We start from the raw sequence: 24,922 nt of genomic DNA on the forward strand, positions 1-24,922 counted from the left end.
TATACGGCCGGTCGACTATGTGTGGATTAGATCTCTGCCCTAAGGTCGGCATCGATGTAAGGATTATCAGGTAACAATTCTGGACGCGCCTTATCACCAAACACCAGGTGTTCCACATTGAAACATGTTGAGCTGGAAATATCCTAGTTTTGTGTTCCACCTACACCTTACTCTGTTCTCTCTCACTTTATAAATTTTCTGCCTGGTAAGTAAGTTCGCCTATTTCACCCTATAGACTCTAGAAAGGTATGGTACGAGGTACCTAGTTTTTTTTTTTTTTTTTTTTTTTTTTTTTTTTTTTTTTTTTATAAAGGGGAATTTAACTTTTTTTTTTTGTCCCGAAAGTTTTGATAAAGGGAACTGTAACTGATTCTTATGGTCCCGAGAAGTGAAGAGAGAAGATGAAGAGAGAAGAAAGACAAGATAAGAGAAAGCCAGGCGTTCCGAGAACGAACCTTATCCGCTCAGGATAAAATCCTTGTTTTAAGAAATTAAAATAACATTATCCGTTCAGGATAAAATCCTTGTGTTTAAAGAATTTGAAATAACCTTATCCGTTCAGGATAAAATCCATGTTTTAAGGGGTACGCGTACCCCTTAGGGTACGCGAAAAAAAGTGTAATGGCGTACAAAAGCGAATTTTGACGGCTTATCAGTAAGGGTTTTAAGGGGTACGCGTACCCCTTAGGGTACGCGAAAAAAAGTGTAATGGCGTACAAAAGCGAATTTTGACGGCTTATCAGTAAGGTACTCTACATTCCAAAAAAATACTGAATTTTGATCTCAAGGTACTGAATTTTTTCGAAAGGTACTGAGTGTGTTTAGAACTCTGTAGTAATATGGTACACATCAACCTAGGTATGGGTACCCGGTACTTATTATGATGGTGGCGAGGGCTCCTGAGATTAAATCCGGGTACCCAAGGGGTACCCGGGCGAAAAAAGGTTGAGAACCGATGACCTATTGCATTTTAGATATTCGTAAGTATTTTATTACTAGTTTCATCGTGTTTAAACATAGGTAGCTACTAGGTAGGTAAGCACTTGGTGAACGAGCAAAAATGAACTTATCTTCTCTTGTGTTAGGAATAGAGGAAATTGTTTAGGGAAATTTTTCACTTGTTATTCTTTGTGAGAGGTTGCAAATTCAATTTTTACACGCTCAAGATGATTTTTCTAGTGGGTAAAAACAAACAGCGAAGTAAAAAGAAGAAGAGAGGAGGGGAAATTTATGAGGAGGATGAAGAAGAAGAAGAAGAGGAGAAGGAGGAGGGAGAAAAAAGAAAAAGAAGTAAAAAAAAAAAATGATTTTTTTTTTTTCCTGATGGGACACGAATAACTTACAACCACGCCTAACTTCATTGATGTGGTAGGAAATCGCCGCAATATTACAAATTTGTATGAACGCCGCAAAACTATTTGAGTATGCAATGTGCAACAAAGGAATAATTGATTATTGGTGGATGTGTCAAACCTACTGTATTGTTGCATTGTTCATTTGTTACTGCATTGTGAGATTTCCATTGGTTGTTACTACTTACATATGTAGGTATTTGTTATTTATGATTTTACTTGTTTCACATCCCTCTGATTTACTTGGGTACTAAAAATAATAAAATTGGCAATGTCTTAATAAATAAATAATTTCCACATTGTCCACCACTGTTTGGATAAATATCGCTCTGGAATGAGAACTTTTCGAAAAAAAAACTTTTAGTGGGCAAGAGTAGGAGCTCGGGTGACTGGGGGTCGGGGGTTCGATGTCACGTATCTTGGTGTGTTCTCGTACGTGGTTGGAACGTAAAGGAAAATTTATCATGCTTCGTAGAGTACAATAATATCCAGGTTAGTGCTAACTGGAGTGGAAATTGATACGTTTACGTTTGGAATGAGGCAAGAATAGAAAAAGTAAAAATAATCTTGATCCTAGAAAAGAGTAGGTAAATCTTGTTTTTTTTTTTTTTTTTTCAAGTAAATTTACGGATTTAAATAAAACTATTACCTCCTCCTTCTCCTCCTCCTCTTCCTCTTCCTCCTCCTCATTCTTCATTTTTATCTTCTTTTCTTTGAACGAGCGTCGTTCATGGTTCTCGGTGTCTGAAAATGCAAATACTTAGCAAAAACGTTTGTCGTCTGAGGATGAAGAAAAAAATTAATCTATTTTCAAGGTTTTTTTCCACCCTTCTTTTTCGTGGTCTATTTCTGCTCCTCCTCCTCCTCTTCCTCTTCCTCCTCATTCTTCATTTTTTCGTTTTTTATCTTCTTTTCTACGAACGAGCTTCGTTCATAGCAAAAAGTTCTCGGTGTCAGCGAATTTCAGGAGAAAAAACTACCACAAGCTATTGAACAGACTGAACAGTTGAGAAAATTGACTTCGTTTGACACCAATTTGTGAATAATGTTCAATCAAACTTGTCAAAAAAAAAGAAGAAAAAAAAGTGCTTATTATTATAGGGATGAAAAATGTGAAATGCGCACCCACCATTCCAAGTTTCGACAGTAAATCTGACAGTACGATTGTCGTGTCACGCAACGAGGGAGTTGAAAAGGTCACCCTTCTCGCATGACAAAATAACATAGTGGAAATCAAAGACATCAACTGAAACTACTTAGAGAGAGAGAGAGAGGGAGGGAGAGGGAGAGACAGAGAGAGATACCCTACAATTAGAGAGCAACCTCTTTTATCAGACAAATTAAATCTTACAGTGCTCAGGAGTATTTTAAATTTGCCCTTAATGGGTACCTGTAGGTAAGTCTAATTTATGTGGGTTTATGAAACCTTGGAGGGGAAAGAAGGTAGTGAGGGAGGGGGAGATTGTGGGAGGGGAGAAATACAAACTAGGAGAAAAACAAGGGATTGACAGGAGAGGTGGTAGGGAGGGGTGGTGGAGGAGAAGAAGGCGAATGATGTTAGAAGAAGAAGAATAAACAGGAGGAAGAGGAAGGAGAAGAAGCAGATGATGAAGAAGAAGATGATGAAAAAGAAGAACGAAGAAATAAAAAGGAGGGAAAGAAGGAGAAAAGGAGGAGGACAGATATAAAAGGAGGCGAAGGTATATAGAGGAGAGAGAAAGAAGAATATTAAAAGGAGAGAGAAGAGAGGGCGGATGAAAAGAGGGGAAGACAGAAAAGAGGGGGTAAGGAGGGGAAGATAAAGAAGGGGTAAAGGAGGGGAAGATGGAGAAGAGAGGGGGGAATAGAAAATACCCGTAAGCTCTCGTAAAGTTTGGCGGTAACATGACGACATTAATCCGACATGATTTGGGAAACTTCGATACAGCTTTCTCTCTCCCTCTCTCTCTCTCTCTCTCTCGTCCTTTCAATCTCTCCTCTCCTTCTCTTTTAAATCTTCCTTCCTTTATCAATAATTCTCATACTTTTCTCGCTCCAGAAATAGAGAGAGAGAAAGGCAGGGGGAGAAATGAAGAGAGAGAGAGAAAGATAGGAAGGGAGGTAGTGAGAGAGAGACTGAGAGAGAGAAGAAGAGAGATAGAAATGAAGAGAGAGAGAGAGAGAGGCAGAGGGAGAAATTAAGAGAGAGAGGCAGTGAGAGAGAGAGGAAGAGAGGCAGAGAGAGAGAGGAAGAGAGGCAGAGAGAGAGAGAGAGGAAGAGAGGAAGAGAGAGAGAGAGAGAGAGAGAGGTAGTGAGAGAAAGAGAAGGAAAAGCAAGAAAATGGAAGGAAGTGATAAAGTTAAAACGTGAAAAATGGTTGATGATGTGGAACACCAAATAGGTAAAGAGGAAGTGGAAGGTGAGATTAAATAAGAAAGAGTAGCTTAAGAAGGAGGAGGGAAAGGGAAGACGAGGAGAGGAAGGAAATAGGGGAGAGGAAGAAAAGGTGAAGGAAGAGACGTAGAGAGAGATTAAAAAGTAAAGTGGGAGGATTTGGGAGGGAGAGGGCTTTGCGGAAAGAGAAGGAGAGAAAAACCTAGGAGGGAGAGGAAGAGGAGGAGGAGACTATAGATAAAGGTGAGAAAATAGAAAGGATAAAGAAGAAGGAGAAGGAGGAGAAGGAAAGGAAGAAGAAGGAGAAGGAGAAGAGAAGGAGAAAGAGAAGAAGAAGGGAAAGAAGAAATATTATGGAAACAAAAACTATCTCAAACCAGTGAGCTAATACACAATGTAAAATAGGATGAAGGAAGAGAGAGGAAAAAGAAGAGAAGGAGGAGGAGGCTAAGTAGTAGTATACAAAATTGAGGCTGACGGGAATATACATAGAAGAAGAATATGAAGAAGAAGAAGAATAAAAAGTAGAAGAAGAAGAAAGAGAGGGGAAAAAAGCAAAATTGAAAGCAAAATGAAAAATGTACTTTCACTAACGGAAAATTTTGCTAGAATGAAAGAAAGATGGGAGAGGGAGAGAGAGAGAGAGGTTGAGGAAGGGAGTGAGAGAGAGAAAGAGAAATCAAGTCATCCATTAAACATTTTCTCCATTAATATACTTCTTGTTTCTTTCTGCCTCTTCGAGCTCAAATGATTAGCCTTGATTGCCTGGACTATAACAGTCTCAATAGATCAGTTGCGGTAATGATTAGGCTTTATTGCCTGGACTATAACAGAAAATTAGAAAAAGAAAAATCATTAAACAGTGGAATGATTAGCCTTGATTGCCTGGACTATAACAGTCTCAAGTCTCAATAGATCAGTTGCGGTAATGATTAGGCTTTATTGCCTGGACTATAACAGAAAATTAGAAAAAGAAAAATCATTAAACAGTGGTTCCTAATCTTACATTTACACTTCGTAATAAATACGAAGTTAAAAGCGGATTTTATCCTGAACGGATAAAAGATAAGATTCGTTCTCGGAACGGCTGGTTTTCTCCTATCCTGTCTTCCTTCTCTCTTCGCTTTCAGGACTATAAGCCCTTAGCACTTACTACAGTTCAATCTATCAAACCTCTAAAAAAAATAGGTACCTAGCTATAAAGGAGAGTGCTAATAAATACGAGTAGAATTGGTAAACAATTTAGCATAGTGAACAACCTAAGGCGTTCTCTACCACCTAACCCTTAGAGCTCCATTATTATGTGGTCAAATTCTCAAATAAATGAGGATAAAATTCCATACCTCCTTCTTACTCCCCTTTTTATACATCTCTTCTCTTCCTTCTTTCCCTCTCTTTTCTCCTCTCTCTTAATTTTCACTCTGATCTTTCTCTCTACTCTCTCTTTCTTTCTCTCTTCAGCCCTTCTTTTCTTTCCTAATGCTCATCTCTCTCTATATCCTCTTTCTCTCTCCACTCTCTCTCTCTTTCTTTCTCTCTCCTCTCTCTTTCTTTCTCTCTTCAGCCCTTCTTTTCTTTCCTAATGCTCATCTCTCTCTATATCCTCTTTCTCTCTCCTCTCTCTCTCTCTTTCTTTCTCTCTCCTCTTTATTTCTCTCTCTGTCTCTCCCCTTCTTCTTTCTCTTACCCTCTTGCTCTTTGTTTTTGTTTCGCTAGACACCTACGTACATCCCTTGTTTGAGTTTGGATAAGAATACGTCAAACTGGAGGGACTGAAGGGGCCTTTCCATCTGATACTGGCAGTCTATTCCAGCTATAGTTTGACGATGATCCTCTCAAGGTTTGGGAACCACTTAAACGATAGGCCATCAATATTATCACCGAGTTAATTTCGCTTCGACACATTTAATTTGGTTTCCTATCAGTTCCTATTAGGGGCTGATTAATTCCTCTATTGGGATTTAATCATTTAGGTTTAATATTTCTCTTTACTCTTCTCCTTTTTCCTTGTTTGACTCCCTCTTCTTCTTCTTCTTCTTCTTCTTCTTCTTCTTCTTCTTCTTCTTCTTCTTCTTCTTCTTCTTCTTCTTCTTTGACTTATTGTTCGTGTTCGTGTTCTTATTCTTTCTTTCTTCTAATTCTTCCTCGTTTCTTCATTCATTTTTCGTTTCTTCATTCGTCTTCTTTTACTTGTAGATTAGGAGATGTAAGAAAATATTGTCAAATTACTTCTTCTTATTTGTTCTTGTCTTCTGTCTTTCTCCTCTTCTTCCTCATTTTTTCATGATTGCTTCTTTCTCTTAGATTTACTACCTACCAATTTATTACGATGCGGAAGCAATTTTTTCTTTGCTAAATGGTAATCAATTTGTTTTTAAACGAATCGAATCGATTCGATTTTTCTTTGTCGAAAAATACAGGTGATTTATTTTTTTATCTATTTTATTTTATCAATCTACTCGTAAATCTATTCATGATTTAAGTATCAATTCTGTAATTTTCTTTTTTACACTCGTAATGCCATTACTTGTCATTCAAAGTAACTAATACTCAATATAATATACTTTTTTTTTGCCAATACTCAATTGTCCGAGGCTGAATACATCTCGCCGTATTCTAAGTGCAAAGGCAGAAAAAGTTCGGTTCTACCGGGAATCGAACCCGGAGCCTCCGGTGTGTAAGTATACTTGAGACCTTGTGTGGTTAGGCTGAAGGAGATGAAATGAAATACGGACTAGAAACGAGTAATGGAGACTTAGAAGGAAAAGATTTCTTATATTCTTATCTTTTCAGATGAAACACAGCGGGAGTTAGTGTATTAGGTTACTTAATTCTTACTCCCCTTTTTATACCTCTCTTCTTTTCCTTCTTTCTCTCTCTCTTCTCTTCTCTACTCTTTCTTAATTTTCACTCCTATCTTTCTCTCTCTCTCTTTCTTTCTCTCTCCTCTCTTTTTCTTTCTCTCTTCAGTCCTTCTTTTCTTTCCTAATGCTCATCTCTTTCTACATATATCCTCTTTCTCTCTCCTCTCTTTCTCTCTCCTCTCTCTCTCTTTCTTTCTCTCTCCTTTTTATTTCTCTCTCTGTCTCTCCCTCACTTTCTCTCCCCTTCTTCTTTCTCTTACCCTCTTGCTCTTTGTTTTTGTTTCGCTAGACACCTACGTACATCCCTTGTTTGAGTTTGGATAAATATACGTTAAACCTTTTACTTACACCCACTACGTATGTATAATAACTTGACACCTCCTATTTTTGGTCTTTTAAACCTACCTAAGCTCCTTCGTAAACCCAGCAGCCCAAAAGTTCTCATGAAACAAAATCGTGAGTAAAAAATGGTGTGTTCAGGCTTGAAATATTCAGAAACGCTGTCAATCAGAGTAGGGGATTATTTTCAAGAGGCAGACAAGTGAGTGGGAGGTACCCACGGGGAGGGGAGGGAGAGATTGAAAGGGAGAGATGGAAAAAAGGACTAACATGAGAGAGAGAGAGAGGAAGAGAGAGAGAAATAGAACAGGGGGTCAAAGAGGGACCTGGATAAACAAGGAGAGAGAATAAGGGATAATGTTAAGTAAATAATAGAGAGAGAGAGAGAGTATACTAAAAAAGCAAGAAAAGAGAGTTGGGATAAAAACCATTGAATATTGAATCTTGGGTTTGGGTACCTGAGTTTGGATAAACCCCTTATTTTTGCTAGAGAGAAGAAGCGTCAAAAAGAGAGAGAAGTAGGAGGACGAAAAAGGAATGGAAGAGGATTTTTTTTAGTGTGGGTGGAAAAAGGTAAAACTAGGAAAAATATGGTGGGAAATGAAAATATTGTCAAACCATCTAAATATGGCGGTGGATCAATATTAAATTGTAAAAAAGGATATAGAGGGAGATGAAGGAGAGAGAGAAAAGAAAAGAAGGAAAAAGAGAAAGATAGTGGGTGGGGACAGGAGGGACAAAGGGAAATAGATAGTGAGAGGGAGGGAGAGAGGAAGGATGAAGGAAAAAGAAAAGAGTAAAGTGTGGGAAGAGAGAGAGAGAGAGGAAAGGAGATAGGGAGAGGAAAGAAGAGAAAGATTGACAACAAAAAATACAAGAAGACAGATAAAGATATTGAGATTGACGAAGGTAGAGAAGAGAGAGAGAAAGAGAAGAGAAAAAGAGAGGGAAGAGAAAGGGAAAAGAGGAGAGAAAAAGACAGAAAAATGAAGAAATGAAGGAAAAGAAAGAGATAGAGAGACCAGGAGGGAAAGAGAAAGAGGCATGAAGATCGAGAAAGGAGCGACAGAGGAAGAAGAAGAAAAAGGATGGAAAGTACCTACTCGGTAAGAAAACTTTTTAGGTAAATAAAGATAGCAGTGATTTTTCCTCTCCCTCTATTTCCCTTTCATCCCCTCTCCTCCCTCTCCTTATTTTTCCCTTATTTGAAAAGCGTTCAGGCTGAACAGCTTTGTACATAATAAATTGTGTGAGGGTGGTGGGGGGAAAAAAATGAGAGACATTAGTATATTTGAGCGTCCGCATGTTGATAATGATAAGTTTTGCTTGTTCAGAATGTGGTATGTTTTGAATGTTTTTATTTAGGTATTTTATTCATGCACTGATTTTATACAATACCTACTTGTTTATTTTATGTAATTATTAATTATATATAATAGGTACCTACGGTGGATATAAAATTCTGCGAAACATATTGTCTAATGCTTCGTAGCTAAGAAGATATAGGTACCTACCTACAATACCTTCATCTCGTAGTTAGTCGCTTAAAAAAAAAAAAAAATGTGATAGTAACAATACATGGAAGGAAAGAAGCAGAAGAGGAAGAAGAGTAAATATTACAATGAAAGTAAATAAAAGGAAATACATAAATGTATTAAAATATTTATCGGAACCTAATAATACAATAAATCTAATAATATCACTAGATGAGATGGATTTTCTCACTCAACCCTAGATTCTGCCCTCTCTCTTCTGTCTTTCTCTCTCTCTCCCTCCCTATATTTTTTCTTGTCTAATTTATTTCCTATCTTCTTTCCTTTGTTGTTTGCTTTGTACTCTTTTTTATTTGTTTGCATTTTCTCTTTGTATTTTTTCTCCTTTTACGATTCTTTTTAACCAAATTGTCTCTGGTTGAAAGATATTTGTAATCATGGATCTCCTTCAGAATAATTTAAACGGAGCTTTTATCTTTCTTCTTCCCTCCCTATATTTTTTCTTGTCTCATTTATTTCCTATCTTCTTTCCTTTGTTGTTTGCTTTGTACTCTTTTTTATTTGTTTACATTTTCTCTTTGTATTTTTTCTCCTTTTACGATTTTTTTTAACCAAATTGTCTCTGGTTGAAAGATATTTGTAATCATGGATCTCCTTCAGAATAATTTAAACGGAGCTTTTATCTTTCTTCTCTTTCCCTCTCTTCTCTTCCTCTCCTCCACTTTTTCTTACTCCCGAACACTTCTCTTTCTCTTCTCCTTGATGTTCATCCTCTTCCCCCCTCCCCTAAGTTTTCCCATCATCTCCTTTCTTCTTTTCCTTCTCCTCCTCCTTCTCCCTCTTGTTCTTGCCCAACTACTCTTCCTTCTTCTTATTCTTCTTCTTCTTCTTCTTCTTAGTTCTTCTTCTTTTTCTTCTTCTCCTCCTCATCCTTCCTCGTCCTCCTCCTTCTCCATTTCCGTAATCTCTTTTCTTTTACGATGTCGGTAACTACTTTTCTTTCTTTTCTTAATTTTCCCATCTCCTTTCTTCTTTTCCTTCTCCTCCTCCTTCTCCCTCTTGTTCTTGCCCAACTACTCTTCCTCCTCCTCCTTCTTCTTCTTCTTCTTTTTCTTCTTCTCCTCCTCCTCCTTTCTTCTTTTTCTTGCTCGACTACTCTTCCTCATCCTTCCTCGTCCTCCTCCTTCTCCATTTCCGTAATCTCTTTTCTTTTACGATGTCGGTAACTACTTTTCTTTCTTTTCTTATTCTTGTGTTGATTCATTTCTATTTTTTTATACTTTCTTTTTCATCTACTTTTTTTGCTTCTTTGTTCGTCTTTTTTCATCTTCTTCAATTGTCCCGTCACTGAGTTTGTGATTCAGGAAAAAAGAAAGTAAAAAATATTACAGAAAAGACGACCTTTATCTTTTCCCCTCTTTCTCTCTATTTTTCTTTATCCTATTTTCCGCTCCCTTTCTGTTTCTATAACTGTCTATTATTCATGGCATTTTGCCTCTTGTTTACCTTTGTTGTCCTATAGAACGAACCTTGGTGGAGGATCCTGAGATTGATGGTTCGAATCCAGCTCGTCATTACTATCGAACACTACACAACCATTTTTTGGAATAGAATTTAACTTCACAAAACCTTAAAAGCATTCATACATTATGTTTTGTTAGCATACCTAGTTAATATTAAGTGCTTCCTGCTTTCAAAACTTAATCAAAATCGGAGTAACATTTCGTTTATTAAGGCGAATAAGCAACATAAATGCAAAATTATCGACTTAAAACTAGAAGGTCCCTTCGTTCGCTCAAAAACGGACGCGAGGACTCAATTATGTATTTGTATTCCGCCCGAGTGAGTTTTGAGTTGCTACTTAGTTTGGAATAATTAAATTCCGTACGTTCTCTCCCTCAGTTTTAATTAATACCCTGATTAATCCCTGTTCAGTGAGTTATATTCTAAATTTAATGAGTTATATTCAAAATTTAATACATTTTATCAATGCCTTATTTACGTTTTAGCAATGCTTTATGTACGTTTTAGCAATGCTTTATGTACGTTTTATCAATGTTTTATGTCCCTTTTGTCTATGTTTTATTACGGTCTACTGGTCCTTGTTTTGAAAAAGTTTATACCAGACTCATTTTTCATAGGTACCTATAATATGAGGAACGATAATATGGGGTACAAAATTTCTATCCAGCCCCCAGTAACTGAGCGGTTGTCTTCTTCTTCCTCTTCTTCTTCTTAAAAAAATAATAATAAAAAATGCAACCATTGCAACCTAAATTTATAAATTACGGCGAAAAAACGCTAAATATCTGCAGGAAAAGTCGAAAGCGTGTGCTTCTAATCTTTGCATCGAGGGACTTAAAAATCATAATAAAAAAATGAGGGTAACATTTTTTTTTTTTTTTTTTTTTTTTTTTTTTTTATTGATTTGATAAAGGGAACTGTAACTGATTCTTATGGTCCCGAGAAGTGAAGAGAGAAGATGAAGAGAGAAGAAAGACAAGATAAGAGAAAGCCAGGCGTTCCGAGAACGAACCTTATCCGCTCAGGATAAAATCCTTGTTTTAAGAAATTAAAATAACATTATCCGTTCAGGATAAAATCCTTGTGTTTAAAGAATTTGAAATAACCTTATCCGTTCAGGATAAAATCCATGTTTTAAGGGGTACGCGTACCCCTTAGGGTACGCGAAAAAAAGTGTAATGGCGTACAAAAGCGAATTTTGACGGCTTATCAGTAAGGTACTCTACATTCCAAAAAAATACTGAATTTTGATCTCAAGGTACTGAATTTTTTCGAAAGGTACTGAGTGTGTTTAGAACTCTGTAGTAATATGGTACACATCAACCTAGGTATGGGTACCCGGTACTTATTATGATGGTGGCGAGGGCTCCTGAGATTAAATCCGGGTACCCAAGGGGTACCCGGGCGAAAAAAGGTTGAGAACCGATGACCTATTGCATTTTAGATATTCGTAAGTATTTTATTACTAGTTTCATCGTGTTTAAACATAGGTAGCTACTAGGTAGGTAAGCACTTGGTGAACGAGCAAAAATGAACTTATCTTCTCTTGTGTTAGGAATAGAGGAAATTGTTTAGGGAAATTTTTCACTTGTTATTCTTTGTGAGAGGTTGCAAATTCAATTTTTTACACGCTCAAGATGAGTTTTCTAGTGGGTAAACAAACAGCGAAGTAAAAAGAAGAAGAGAGGAGGGAAAATTTAGGAGGAGGATGAAGAAGAAGAAGAGGAGAAGGAGGAGGGAGAAAAAAGAAAAAGAAGTAAAAAAAAATGTTTTTTTTTTTCCTGATGGGACACGAATAACTTAAGAAAAGAGTACACCCATGTAGGTACCAAAATAAATAAAGTAGGTAAATAAAATAGGTATTTTCATAAATAATTTTTATACGTATACCTTTTTTTAGTAGAATATTATTATTTTATATAATTATTGTGGGTTATGACATATGGCTACTACCTGGAAATTTGCAGAATTTTTTAATGAAAGAAAAAACCTCGTCACAAAATTTTTAATTAATTATTTTTCCACACCGGCAGACATGTAGTCGCTAAAACCAGCAACGTATGTACCTATAGGTGCAGCGGAGCTACCATTTTTTTTTTTTTTTTTTTTTTTTTTTTTTTTTTCTAGGTATTTTATTATTAATTTTTTTTTTTTTAAAGGGGAAAAATATTTTCAATATTTTTTTCCATTATTTTAATTACATATGTTCGAAACATTTAATTGAAAATGTCGGTCGCCATGACGTAAAAATTATCAACGCTATGTAAGGAATGTAATTAAAAAAAAAAAAAAAAAAAAAAAAACATGCAAGGTTCGTTCATAAATTTTATTCATTATAATGGGTTATAATTTTATACATTATAATAATTAGTATTTGGAATTTGGCATACAAAATGCATTCTGTTCCTAAAATGCAATGTGAAGAAATAAAGGAACAAAAAATTCATGGAATTGCAATGAAAATATTAGGATATTCCGTGAGTGATGAGTTTTGCTTTTTTGATTGAAAGATTTTAAGCAAAAAGGGCCTCTTAACCTATTTAGCACAATTTTCCGTAAAACGGCTTGATGATAAATATGTTCGTTCATATCTAAAATTATTTATGAACCATAAGGTAGGTAGGTGCAAATCTACTCTATGTTGTTTTTTTTTTTTTTTTTTTTTTTTGTAAAATTCTTCTAATAGGCACTTTTCAATAGAACTCAAACATTTTAGATTTAAACATGTATCCATCATCGAATAATAAATAAATTTAAATTAAAAAAAAAAAAAACTTCTTTACACCTATTCTACTCTCAAAAGTTGAAATTCGATATTTCATCCCTTTTTGATTCAAACCGTTCAACTTTCTGACATCCTGTAAATCTGAACTTTGTCAACTTTTAAACAATGATGATGAATAATAAATGTTTTAGAATTAATTAGTATTTTACAGAGCCATTAATTAAAACTTTGGACCCCTACTTTTTTTTTTTTTTTTTTTTTGCCCCCATTCTCATTATTTATTCACCCCCGCCAAGCCACCTGTTGATAAATAGAAATAAAAAAGGACAGAGAGGAAGAGAGAAGAACATACCTACTTGTTATAAATAATTATTACGGAAGGCACATTACCTACTTTTGAATGTCATATTGCTTGACGCAAAACTGACTGAATCTCTCTCTCTCTCTCTCTTATGTTTACTTTCTATAACTATTTCCTTTTACTTTCTATTACTGTAATGAGACAGTATTGCACTATTGCAATTGCAATCGGTCCAAATTGTGAAATTGTTGAAAATATCCGTTTTAGGGTCCAGAAAAATGATTTTTGAAGTTATGATAGAGGGAACTGGTAACTGAATTTGTGGGGAGAAAAGAAGAAAGAGATAGGGAGGAAAAGATCCCCTCTGGCCTCTGTCAGAGAGTGAGAGAGAGATTAAAGGGATAAAGGCTACTCTCTCCTATTTTGGAAAGGATAGGAGGCTTTTTTCCCTTCCCCCCTATCGTCCTCCTTCTCTGACTTGGGATTAAATATCATAATCTCTCTTTCTCTCTCTCCGTCCCTCCCTCCCTCTTTCTTTCCCTCCCTCTTGCTCTGATCCCTCTCTCTCTCTCTTTATGTACATTTTTAGCTCTTTCTCTCGCTCTCACTGTCTCCATCTCTCTCTCTCTGTCTCTCTCTCTCTCTCTCTCTATGTACATTTTTAGCTCTTTCTCTCACTCACTGTCCCCCTCTCTCTCTTTCTTTCTCTCCCTCTCTCTCTCTCCACATATCACAAACATGTGTATTTTGTTCCTGTCAGAGCACATTATGTGAAAAGAACACACAGTGACACGTTACACTAAATTATATATTTTGTAGCTGACCAGTGAAGGATTTATAATAATAAAATTACACAATACCTTGTATGCTTGTACGTAGATAGAAATTCCATCATGGAATGCAAAATTACAGACGGAGATAGAAATCGAGAGAGAAGAACATACCTACTTGTTATAAATAATTATTACGGAAGGCACATTACCTACTTTTGAATTTCATATTGCTTGACGCAAAACTGACTGAATCTCTCTCTCTCTTATGTTTACTTTCTATAACTATTTCCTTTTACTTTCTATTACTGTAATGAGACAGTATTGCACTATTGCAATTGCAAGAGAGAAGAACATACCTACTTGTTATAAATAATTATTACGGAAGGCACATTACCTACTTTTGAATGTCATATTGCTTGACGCAAAACTGACTGAATCTCTCTCTCTCTCTCTCTTATGTTTACTTTCTATAACTATTTCCTTTTACTTTCTATTACTGTAATGAGACAGTATTGCACTATTGCAATTGCAATCGGTCCAAATTGTGAAATTGTTGAAAATATCCGTTTTAGGGTCCAGAAAAGTGATTTTTGAGGGTATGATAGAGGGAACTGGTAACTGAATTTGTGGGGAGAAAAGAAGAAAGAGATAGGGAGGAAAATATCCCCTCTGGCCCCTGTCAGAGAGAGAGAGATTAAAGGGATAAAGCCTACTCTCTCCTATTTTGGAAAGGATAGGAGGCCTTTTTCCTTTTCCCCCTATCGTCCTCCTTCTCTGACTTGGGATTAAATATCATAATCTCTCTATCTCTCTCTCTTTCTCTCTCTCCCTCCCTCTTCTTTCCCTCCCTCTTGCTCTGATCCCTCTCTCGCTCTCACTGTCTCCATCTCTCTCTCTCTCTATGTACATTTTTAGCTCTTTCTCTCGCTCTCACTGTCTCCATCCCTCTTTCTCTCTCTCTATGTACATTTTTAGCTCTTTCTCTCACTCTCACTGTCCCCCTCTCTCTCTTTCTTTCTCTCCCTCTCTCTCTCTCTCTCTCTCTCTCCACATATCACAAACATGTGTATTTTGTTCCTGTCAGAGCACATTATGTGAAAGGAACACACAGTGACACGTTACACTAAATTATATAGGTACCTATTTTGTAGCTGACCGACCAGTGAAGGATTTATAATAATAAAATTACACACTACCTTGTATGCTTGTACGTAGATAGAAATTCCATCATAGAATGCAAAATTACAGACGGAGATAGAAATCACAAAATAATAATAATAATAATAATAATAATAATGGTAACAATTTTTTTTTCCAAGGAGAGAAAGAGATTGGAAAATGGCCCGCAGTCAATTAGGTTATTAGGTACCATTTTTAAAATTCAGATCTCGTGTACTCTGACACTGTTGCTTAATTTTCACGAAAATTAAAGGGGAGACGAAAAAAGCAGATTTCGAAGAAAGTAAGTAGGTAGCTTTATAATTAAATTTATTGTTATTATTCCCTCTTGGTAAGATTTAAAGTTGAATTAATTTCTGTCACAATTCTGAGTAAAAAAGAAAGAAAGAGGGAAATTTTTCAAATGTAAATAATAAGTTTATTTAAAAAAAAAAAAAATGGGATTCCATGTCCTACCTCAACATATTTACAAACATCGATATCCGGCAATTCATTTCATTCATCTCCAAAACAAATAAGAGGAAGAGAGAAGGGAGAGAGAGATAAAATTAAGAGAAAAGCTAAAGAGAGAGAGAGAGAGATGGAGAAAGGAGAGCGAGAGAGAATGGGATAAGAGAACAGGGAAGAAGAGGAGGAAAAGAGATAGAGGGAGAGAGTGTGAAAAAACCGAGAGAAGTAAGAATGAAATGAGCGGAAAGAAAAAGAAACAAGGGAAAGACAAAGAGAAAGTAGGAAGAAAGAGAGGGAAGGAAGGGGAGAAAGAGAAGAGGAAGAGGAGGGGTATAAAAAGAACATAGAAGGGAAAGAGGGAGAGAGAAGAGATATTAAGATGAGAAAAGGAAAAGGGAGAGAGGGAGAAGGGAAAGAGGGAGAGAGAAGAGATATTAAGATGAGAAAAGGAAAGGGAGAGTGAGGGATAGATAGAGAGAAGGGAAAGAGAGAGAGAGAAGAGATATTAAGATGAGAAAAGGAAGGGGAAAGGGAGAGAGAGTGAGAGGGATAGGGAAAAGGGAAAGAGAGAGAGAAAAAAATCCCAGACAGTAATCTGGAATGACGGCATGCGATGCTTTGAGAACGGTTAATTTAAATTTAATTTGAGTGCTCAACAGGGATTGGGAGAGAGAGAGAGTTCGTTCTCTGAATGGCTGACTTTTTCCTATCCCTGGCCTTGTCTCTTCGATTTCGGGACGATAAGACCTCTGTTGCGTTGTTAAAATTACCTCTGTCAAACATCTTAAAAAAAAAAAAAAAACTAGTATTAGGTACCTACCCACTCACCCAAGAAGGAACTTTATTCCTCAATAAAGCTGAATCCTTGTTTTTTGAGAAATTCTTACTCGTATCTGAGACATTATTTATGTTTATGAGCTTTATTTCGACTGTCTTTAAGGAGGGTACGTAGGTATTAAAATGTAGGAATTTTATTACAATGAAACAGATGCTAGGTGTTTTCATTCAATGAAACAGATGCTAGGTGTTTTCATTCAATGAAACACTTGCTAGGTGTTTCATCCCTTGAGAGATTGAAAAAAGTGTTTCTGAGCAGATTTCTTGGATAAGCACTAAACGTGGTGGAAACTTTCTGTCATTTCCACCCTTAATAACTGAAAAAAATGGATAGAAATCACAAAAAAATAAAAATAAACTCTACTTACATAATTATACCTAATCATAGAAATATCTACCTAGGCTGCACGAAAATAAAGAACCACGCCTAACTTCATTGATGTGGTAGGAAATCGCCGCAATATTACACATTTGTATGAACGCCGTGAAACTATTTGAGTATGCAATGTGCAACAAAGCAATAATCGATAATTGGTGGATGTGTCAAACTTACTGTATTGTTGCATTGTTAATTTGTTACTGCATTGTGAGATTTCCATTGGTTGTTACTACTTACGTAGGTATTTGTTATTTATGATTTTACTTGTTTCACATCCCTCTGATTTACTTAGGTACTAAAAATAATAAAATTGGCAATGTCTTAATAAATAAATAATGTCCACATTGTCCACCACTGTTTGGATAAATACCGCTCTGGAATGAGAACTTTTCGAAAAAAAAAAAAAAAACTTTTAGTGGGCAAGAGTAGGAGCTCGGGTGACTGGGGGTCGGGGGTTCGATGTCACGTATCTTGGTGTGTTCTCGTACGTGGTTGGAACGTAAAGGAATTTATCATGCTTCGTAGAGTACAATAATATCCAGGTTAGTGCTAACTGGAGTGGAATTTGATACGTTTACGTTTGGAATGAGGCAAGAATAGAAAAAGTAAAAATACCTAATCTTGATCCTTGAAAAGAGTAGGTAGATCTTGTTTTTTTTTTTCCAAGTAAATTTACGAATTTAAATAAAACTATTACCTACCCACTTGGAAAATCCAAATACTAAACTTAGCAAAAACGTTTGTCGTCTAAGGATGAAGAAAAAAAATCGATGTATTTTCAAGGTTTTTTCCACCCTTCTTTTTCTTTCTTTTTCGTGGTCTATTTCTGCTCCTCCTCCTCATTCTTCATTTTCTTTCGTTTTTTATCTTCTTTTCTATGAACGAGCGTCGTTCATAGAAAAAGTTCTCGGAGTCAGCGAATTTCAGGAGAAAAAAAACTACCACAAGCTATTGAACAGACTGAACAGTTGAGAAAATTGACTTCGTTTGACACCAATTTGTGAATAATGTTCAATCGAACTTGTCAAAAAAAAGTGCTTATTATTACAGGGATGAAAAATGTGAAATGCGCACCCACCATTCCAAGTTTCGACAGTAAATCTGACAGTACGATTGTCGTGTCACGCAACGAGGGAAAATTTCAAACAACCGGAAGTGTGACAAAAGGGAAAAAGAGTGACAGCTACACACAAAGAGACGGATTACTCGAACTGTCACACAGATTTTCTATTGTCTTCTTGTGACAAGAATCGGAACAGCTTTTTTTACTTGTAGTTTTGTTCGTGTTCGCGAGTTCGATTCCCGCCGGGGCAAACTTTTTCATAAAAAGATGAGGTTCATTCTCTGAACGGCTGACTTTTTCCTATCCCTGACCTTGTCTCTTCGATTTCGGGACGATAAGACCTCCGTTGCGTTGTTACAATTCCCTTTATCAAACATCATCCTCTATCCCTCTATCAAACCACTCTATCCTCTACAAACCCTCTATCAAACCAAACATCAAACATAAAAAAAAAATCTAGTATTAGGTACCTACCCACTCACCCAAGAAGGAACTTTATTCCTCAAGAAAGTTGAATCCTTGTTTTTTGAGATATACTTGATCTGAGACTTACATGTTTATGAGCTTTATTTCGACTGCCAGCCTAGTTAGCTTAGTTGGTAGTGCGTCTGCCTTGTAAGCGCTAGGCCGCGGGTTCGATTCCCGCCCGGGGCGGATTTTATCCTGATGGGATAATGTTCGTTCTCGGAACGGCTGGCTTTCTCCTATCCTGTCTTCCTTCTCTCCTCGATTTCGGGACGATAAGACCATAGCAGTTAAAGTTCCCTCTGTCAAACCTCTTAAAAAAAAAAAAAAAAAAAAAAAAAAAAAAAAAAAAAAAAAAAAACAAAAAAAAAAAAAAAAATATTTCGACTGTCTTTAAGTAGGGTACGTAGGTATTAAAATGTAGGGATTTTATTACAATGAAACAGATGCTAGGTGTTTTTATAAATAGCTGCTAGGTGTTTTCATTCAATAAAACACTTGCTAGGTGTTTCATCCCTTGAGAGATTGAGAAAAGTGTTTCTGAGCAGATTTCTTGGATAAGCACTAAACGTGGTGGAAACTTTCTGTCATTTCCACCCTAATAACTGAGAAAAATGAGAGACATTAGTATATTTGAGCGTCCGCATGTTGATAAGTTTTGCGTTTTCAGAATGTGGTCTATTTTGAATATTTTTATTTATTTTCTTCATGCATTGATTTTATACAATACCTACTTGTTTATTTTATGTATTTATTAATTATTGTTCTTATAATATAAGATATATAATAGGTACTTACGGTGGATATAAAATTCTGCGAAACATATTGTCTAATGCTTCGTAGGTAGGAAGATAGGTACCTACAATACCTTCATCTCGTAGTTAGTCGCTTTAAAAAAATGTGATAATAACAATACATGGAAGGAAAGAAGGAGAAGAGGAAGAAGAGTAAATATTACAATGAAAGTAAATAAAAGGAAATACATAAATGTATTAAATTATTTATCGGAATCTAATAATACAATAAATCTAATAATATCACTAGATGAGATGGATTTTCTCACTCAACCCTAGATTCTGCCCTCTCTCTTCTGTCTTTCGCTGAAGAACGTGCCTTCGCAATCTTGAAGCCAGTCTGAAATATTTTCCTTGGTGAGTTGGTTTTAAAAGGAAGTGTTAAAAAAAATATTTGTAAGCGCTAGATCGCGATTTCCGGAGGTGCTGGGTTCGAATCCCGGCCAGGGCGGTAATTTTCGAACCGACCTTTTCCGTTCTTTTATAGGCCTGGATGTAAAATAATGGGGGGGAGGGGGAATGCTGAAAGCATTTTCAGAGCACTCACCTAAGAGGGAAATCTTGACTTCAGTGTCATTGACATACAATTGAAAATCTGATCTGCCTGTTTCAGATCCAAGGATACCGTCTCTGTGACGTAACCATACCATCTCTGACGTCACCATTCCACTTCAAGGTCCTTTTCATCATCAAACTGACCGCATCAATGACGTCACAATCGGCAACATCTTCATAGACGTTATCCGCCCGGACCAACTGTAACAAAGAGAGAGTTATCCGACCGGACTAAAAATAGCAACAAAGAAACGTCAAATTGTAGCCAAAACACGTTTTATACCTACCAAAACATAATATTGTACCCACAACGAAACCAAACAACCTTATTTGCAACCAAAGATAATTCTAGTCAAATTGCGTTCCACCAAAATTGTAACCAAAAAGTACAGTTTGAAATCGACCTCATTTGTAACCCAACCAAACAGAATTGTGATCAAAATAAGTAGCAACCAAACTGTAGCAAAAAAAAGTAGTGATTGAACTTTGTAACCAATGATAACGGCAGCTTTTGGTGATCAAATTGTCCAGTTGTAGGTACCTCATGAGAAGTGTTTCATTCTTTTGAAAACATCTTGTCAATTTTCCTAGAACTATTCATGTGAAAAAATTAAGTATACAATATGTGCTTTATTAAAAAAATTATGGGAAAAAGGATTGAGCAATCAATTATGAAAGAAGTGAAAATAGAACTCAAATGAAGTGAAAGTATCCGTGCTAATAGAGCAAATAACGTAAAATGAAAAAAATCAAGTAGCGTGAACATAAACAACTCAAAAAACAGCGACTAAACAAGAAAAAACTCCGCTAAACAATAATAATTCAATGCAAAACAGGGAATTTCCAGTAGAAAGTACTTTCCCCAACATAACCATACCATCTCTGACGTCACCATTCCACTTCAAGGTCCTTCTCATCATCAAACTGACCGCATCAATGACGTCACAATCGGCAACATCCGCCCGGACCAACTGTAACGAAGAGAAAGTTATCCGACCGGACTAAAAATAGCAACAAAGAACCGTCAAATTGTAGCCAAAACACGTTTTATACCTACCAACAACATAATATTGTACCCACAACGAAACCAAACAACCTTATTTGTAACCAAAGATAATTCTAGTCAAATTACGTTCCACCAAAATTGTAACCAAAAAGTACAGTTTGAAATCGACCTCATTTGTAACCCAACCAAACAGAATTGTGATCAAAATAAGTAGCAACCAAACTGTAGCAAAAAAAAAGTAGTGATTGAACTTTGTAACCAATGATAACGGTAGCTTTTGGTGATCAAATTGTCCAGTTGTACCTCATGAGAAGTGTTTCATTCTTTTGAAAGCATCTTGTCAATTTTCCTAGAACTATTCATGTGAAAAAATTAAGTATACAATATGTGCTTTATTTAAAAAAAAAAGATAGGAAAAAGGATTGAGAAATCAATTATGAACGAAGTGGAAATAGAACTCAAATGAAGTGAAAGTATCCATGCTAATAGAGCAAATAACGTAAAATGAAAAAAATCAAGTAGCGTGAACATAAACAACTCAAAAACAGCGACTAAACAAGAAAAAACTCCGCTAAACAATAATAATTCAATGCAAAACAGGGAATTTCCAGTAGAAAGTACTTCCCCCTTCTTTTTCTACGAGAAAACAATCAAAAAACAATTGCCTTAAATTGAAGCTTTTGAGAGGAAAAAACTGGTAGGACGAGAAGTAAAAAAAAAAAAACGTTGAAAAAGTTCATTTTCTAATAAAAAGAAATCTTGTAACTGAAAATGGAGAATCTCGTTATTATGATGAAATACGTTGAAAAAGTTCATTTTCTAATAAAAAGAAATCTTGTAACTGAAAATGGAGAATCTCGTTATTATGATGAAATAAAAAATAATAATGATGATGGAACATAATCACACGCTTAGGAAACACAAAATGAACACGCTCACAAAATGAACTTCTGAAAAAGAAAATAAAAGAGAAAGAAATTGAAAGAACACAAAAAATAACGTGTCATTGATGCAAAGTACCGAACAAATTTCGTATTGTTCTTAATAAAATATCAAATTATATTTCCCTAAAAACAATCTAACTTCAAATCTAAAGAGAAAAGTCGGGAGAAATTTTTTTTATTAAAAAAGAAAAGAAAAATTGAATAGAATTTTGTTTTCATAATGTTGGTAATGTGATATTTTTTTCCTTCTCGTGTTTTACAAAGAAAAGAAAAATAATTGCATTTCTTCTATATCAGAAGAGATTAGGTTCCTTCGTTTTCTTTGGTCTCCACACAGCTTTCTTCCTTCTCAACATGAGTTTGTTTGATTTCTGACTTCGACTTGACCTAGAACTGTTATACCTTGTAAAAAAATATCAAAGAAACGCCTCTTCATCCACGAGGTAGCACTTAGTTTGAAATTCTCGGTAGAATAAACTTCAGACATGATAAATCATAGAAACGAAAAAGTGCTCATACTTTATTTTTCAGTTAATGCATTAAATTTAAACATAAAATTTACATAATTTCCCACACTCTCCCTCTCTTTCTCGAGTTCAATTTTCATATTGTTTGCGCGAGAATTTTAAAAAGAAAAACACTCTTAAAAAAGTTCCATAAAAAAAGCAAGGTTTGCCAGATTTAATTTTCCAAGCGAAATTAGAATTAATTTTCTAATTATTTATCTTAACATCATTATTTTTTGTTTTATTTATGTTTTCATGTTGGTTTCGTTCTTTAGTTGGTAAACTTTCATTACGGATTTTGTTCCCAATTATTATTCATTCACTTGCTTTTCATTTCTTCTAGTTGCTAGCAGTTCTATCACCCTTTCATATAGAATTATGGATTCCGGCCTCGTTTAGGTTGCTTATGATTGATTTTAAAGAAAGTACATGTTTCTATTTTATACTGTGTATGTTTTCAGTTTTCTAGTGTATTACACTGACTTTTTTATTACATGAAACTGCATAGAAATATTTTTCCTTTCTGAAAAGCTCCGTCACGGTATTTTATAGTTTCAAGTTCGACTAAGAATCCACCCTCTGTGCTCTTTAGAATGCATTCTTCTAAAATCTTACCATCTAGTTTCATTTCTCTAAAAAATAATCTGACGTTCTTAGCATGCTCATCCTGATTCCTGAATAAGTCAGAGATTTATCATACGAAAGTAGAATCTGATGAAAAACACTGAAATATTCATAGGGAAGAATTTCCAAGCATCAAAATAAATACAGAATAATTTCCCATTTCATGTTAGCAGGTATCTCATTTCACTCATCTTGAGCCTACCTTATCATGTCTATTTTTTAAACTACGCTTGGAACGTGACGCGGAACTGACGACTCATAATGCAGTAAAGGATGAAGTTGATCGCGCTGTTAATGAGCGCGAGGATGTCCATGAGCGCGCCCAGCTTGATGTAGCAGCTGGTGAAGAAACCTTTCCCCGCTTGGAACGTGACGCGGAACTGACGACTCATAATGCAGTAGAGGATGAAGTTGATCGCGCTGTTAATGAGCGCGAGGATGTCCATGAGCGCGCCCAGCTTGATGTAGCAGCTGGTGAAGAAACCTTTCCCGAGCATGATGGTGAGGAGGCCGAGGATCCCCTGAGGGAACTCCGTGATGAGGAATAACAACAGGACGGCCAGGAGCATTTTCGTCGTCCGGTCTGTTCGCTTCTCCTTCTCCAAAGTTTTATTCAGTTTGGATTTGTTTGTCAGAAGTTTCTCGCGCCGCTTTTTCGTTTCAATGAGCGCGAATATGAGACGCAAGCTGAGCACTGTGAGCGCAATACACGGGATGATCTTGATGACCACGCTGTAGATCCAGAAGTTAATCACAGACAACTTGATCTCATTGGTCAGATTGTAGTCGACGAGGTCGATAAAATACAGGGTGGCGTTGTACGAGTTGGTCTCGTCATATAGGGTGACATTGTGGTCACTTTGGTTCCCGCCAGGATGGACAGAGTAATGGACAACTTGATCTCATTGGTCAGATTGTAGTCGACGAGGTCGATGAAATACAGGGTGGCGTTGTACGAGTTGGTCTCGTCATATAGGGTGACATTGTGGTCACTTTGGTTCCCGCCAGGATGGACAGAGTAATTGACCGCGTTGTTATCCAGTTGGTTGAGCAGGACGATGCGTGACTTGAGCTTGCTCGTCACGTAGATAGGGAGGCACAGGAGGGGACACACAATGTACCCGACTAGAATAGTCACCGTGGTGGTCTTCATGGTACACCACTGACGATTGTGTTGCGGATACACCACGGCGATGTAACGCCATATCGCCAGCACGACAGTGAGGTAAATACTAATCGTGTGACACACCTGTGAGAAGTTACTGTGGAAGAGGACGAACATTGTCCAGTTATAATTGAACTTGTCTCTTTTAGACTTATTCATGATGTTCAAGTGAAGGGTGAACGGGATGTAGTCCAGCATGACTAGCAGATCCGCAATGGCTAATCCTGTCAGAATACTGTTCGTTGGCGATCTCATTTCTTTCCTTGTAAGCACAATGATATTGAGCGTGTTGGCGACTATGCCGAAGATACAAACAAACAGACTGATGTAGCCGTGGTAGTGATCGTATGACATTTGGAATGACTGGAAATGCTCGCCACAGTACTGATAGGTTTCGTTCTCACGACTCACGTTCATGTCGTAAGAGGGCGTGCAGGTGTTATTGAAGAGATTGCATTCCATGGTGTGAAGATGACAGGACCGTGCCAAACTAAAGTTATGTTTAAACTAAACGGATGTAAGGTCAAAAGTAAAACATAGTTAGTCAAAGCACTAGTACCATTATTAGCTACGGTTACATTAATCATTAATTTGTCTAAAGATTATGGGCATAAAATTGATTTTTTTTGAGGTTATAAGTTTTTCATCTTCCTAATATAACTGAAGTTGAATTGACTAAATTCGTGAAATTATGAAGGTCAACAAAAACGTCTTTTAAAATGAGTGTAATATCTACAAATGAGCTAATTGTAACTTAACACAAGAAATTATTTTAAAATAAATTTTCACGCAAGAGTAATTAATGACAATCACAGAACCAAGTTATAAACGAATAATAAAATATCACACCTGTAAGGGTGCTACTATACAATTGAATTAATTTCACAGATTCAGTTCCCAATTCCAGAGGTGAGTGCTCTGAAAATGCTTTCAGCATTCCCCCTCCCCCCCATTATTTTACACCCAGGCTTAAAGAAGAAAGGAAAAGTTTGGTTCGAAAATTACCGCTGGCCGGGATTCGAACCCAGCACCTTCGGAATTCGCGATCTAGCGCTTACATACACTCCAAGCTAACTGGGCTGGATTTTTTTTAACACTTCTTTTTAAAACCAACTCACCAAGGAAAATATTTCAGACCGGCTTCAAGATTGTGAAGGCACGTTCTTCAGGGGTTTCGGGTTGTATTTGGTTCCATATCCATAAATGATTG

At 36.3% G+C, this 24,922-nt stretch overlaps 1 protein-coding gene and 1 long non-coding RNA gene across 2 annotated transcripts; one reads left to right on the forward strand and one right to left on the reverse strand.

Annotated features, from left to right (window-relative positions):
• The first annotated feature begins 19,214 nt into the window (after positions 1-19,214).
• LOC108253168 lies at positions 19,215-20,102 on the forward strand. The gene is made up of 2 exons (XR_001809677.2): positions 19,215-19,269; positions 19,526-20,102. It is a non-coding gene; the product is annotated as an uncharacterized LOC108253168 (long non-coding RNA).
• A 2,669-nt stretch (positions 20,103-22,771) lies between these two features.
• On the reverse strand, positions 22,772-24,606 carry LOC103515393 (sex peptide receptor-like). Its single transcript, XM_026828111.1, has 2 exons — positions 23,530-24,606; positions 22,772-23,395 (listed from the first exon to the last, which is right to left on the reverse strand). Exons 1-2 carry the CDS (start codon positions 24,172-24,174, stop codon positions 22,772-22,774), a joined length of 1,269 nt encoding a protein of 422 aa, XP_026683912.1. The 5' UTR covers positions 24,175-24,606.
• Between the last annotated feature and the right edge of the window lie 316 nt (positions 24,607-24,922).

Source organism: Diaphorina citri, unplaced genomic scaffold (assembly GCF_000475195.1).
Source record: "Diaphorina citri unplaced genomic scaffold, Diaci psyllid genome assembly version 1.1 scaffold1330, whole genome shotgun sequence".
NCBI lineage: Eukaryota > Metazoa > Arthropoda > Insecta > Hemiptera > Psyllidae > Diaphorina > Diaphorina citri.

Coding starts and splice junctions, on each gene's coding strand:
- LOC103515393 (XM_026828111.1), bottom strand. CDS start 24,174: ATGGAATGCAATCTCTTCAATAACACCTGCACGCCCTCTTACGACATG. Junction 23,396..23,529: donor GGAACCAAAGTGACCACAAT/GTCACCCTATAT, acceptor AGTGACCACAAT/GTCACCCTATATGACGAGAC.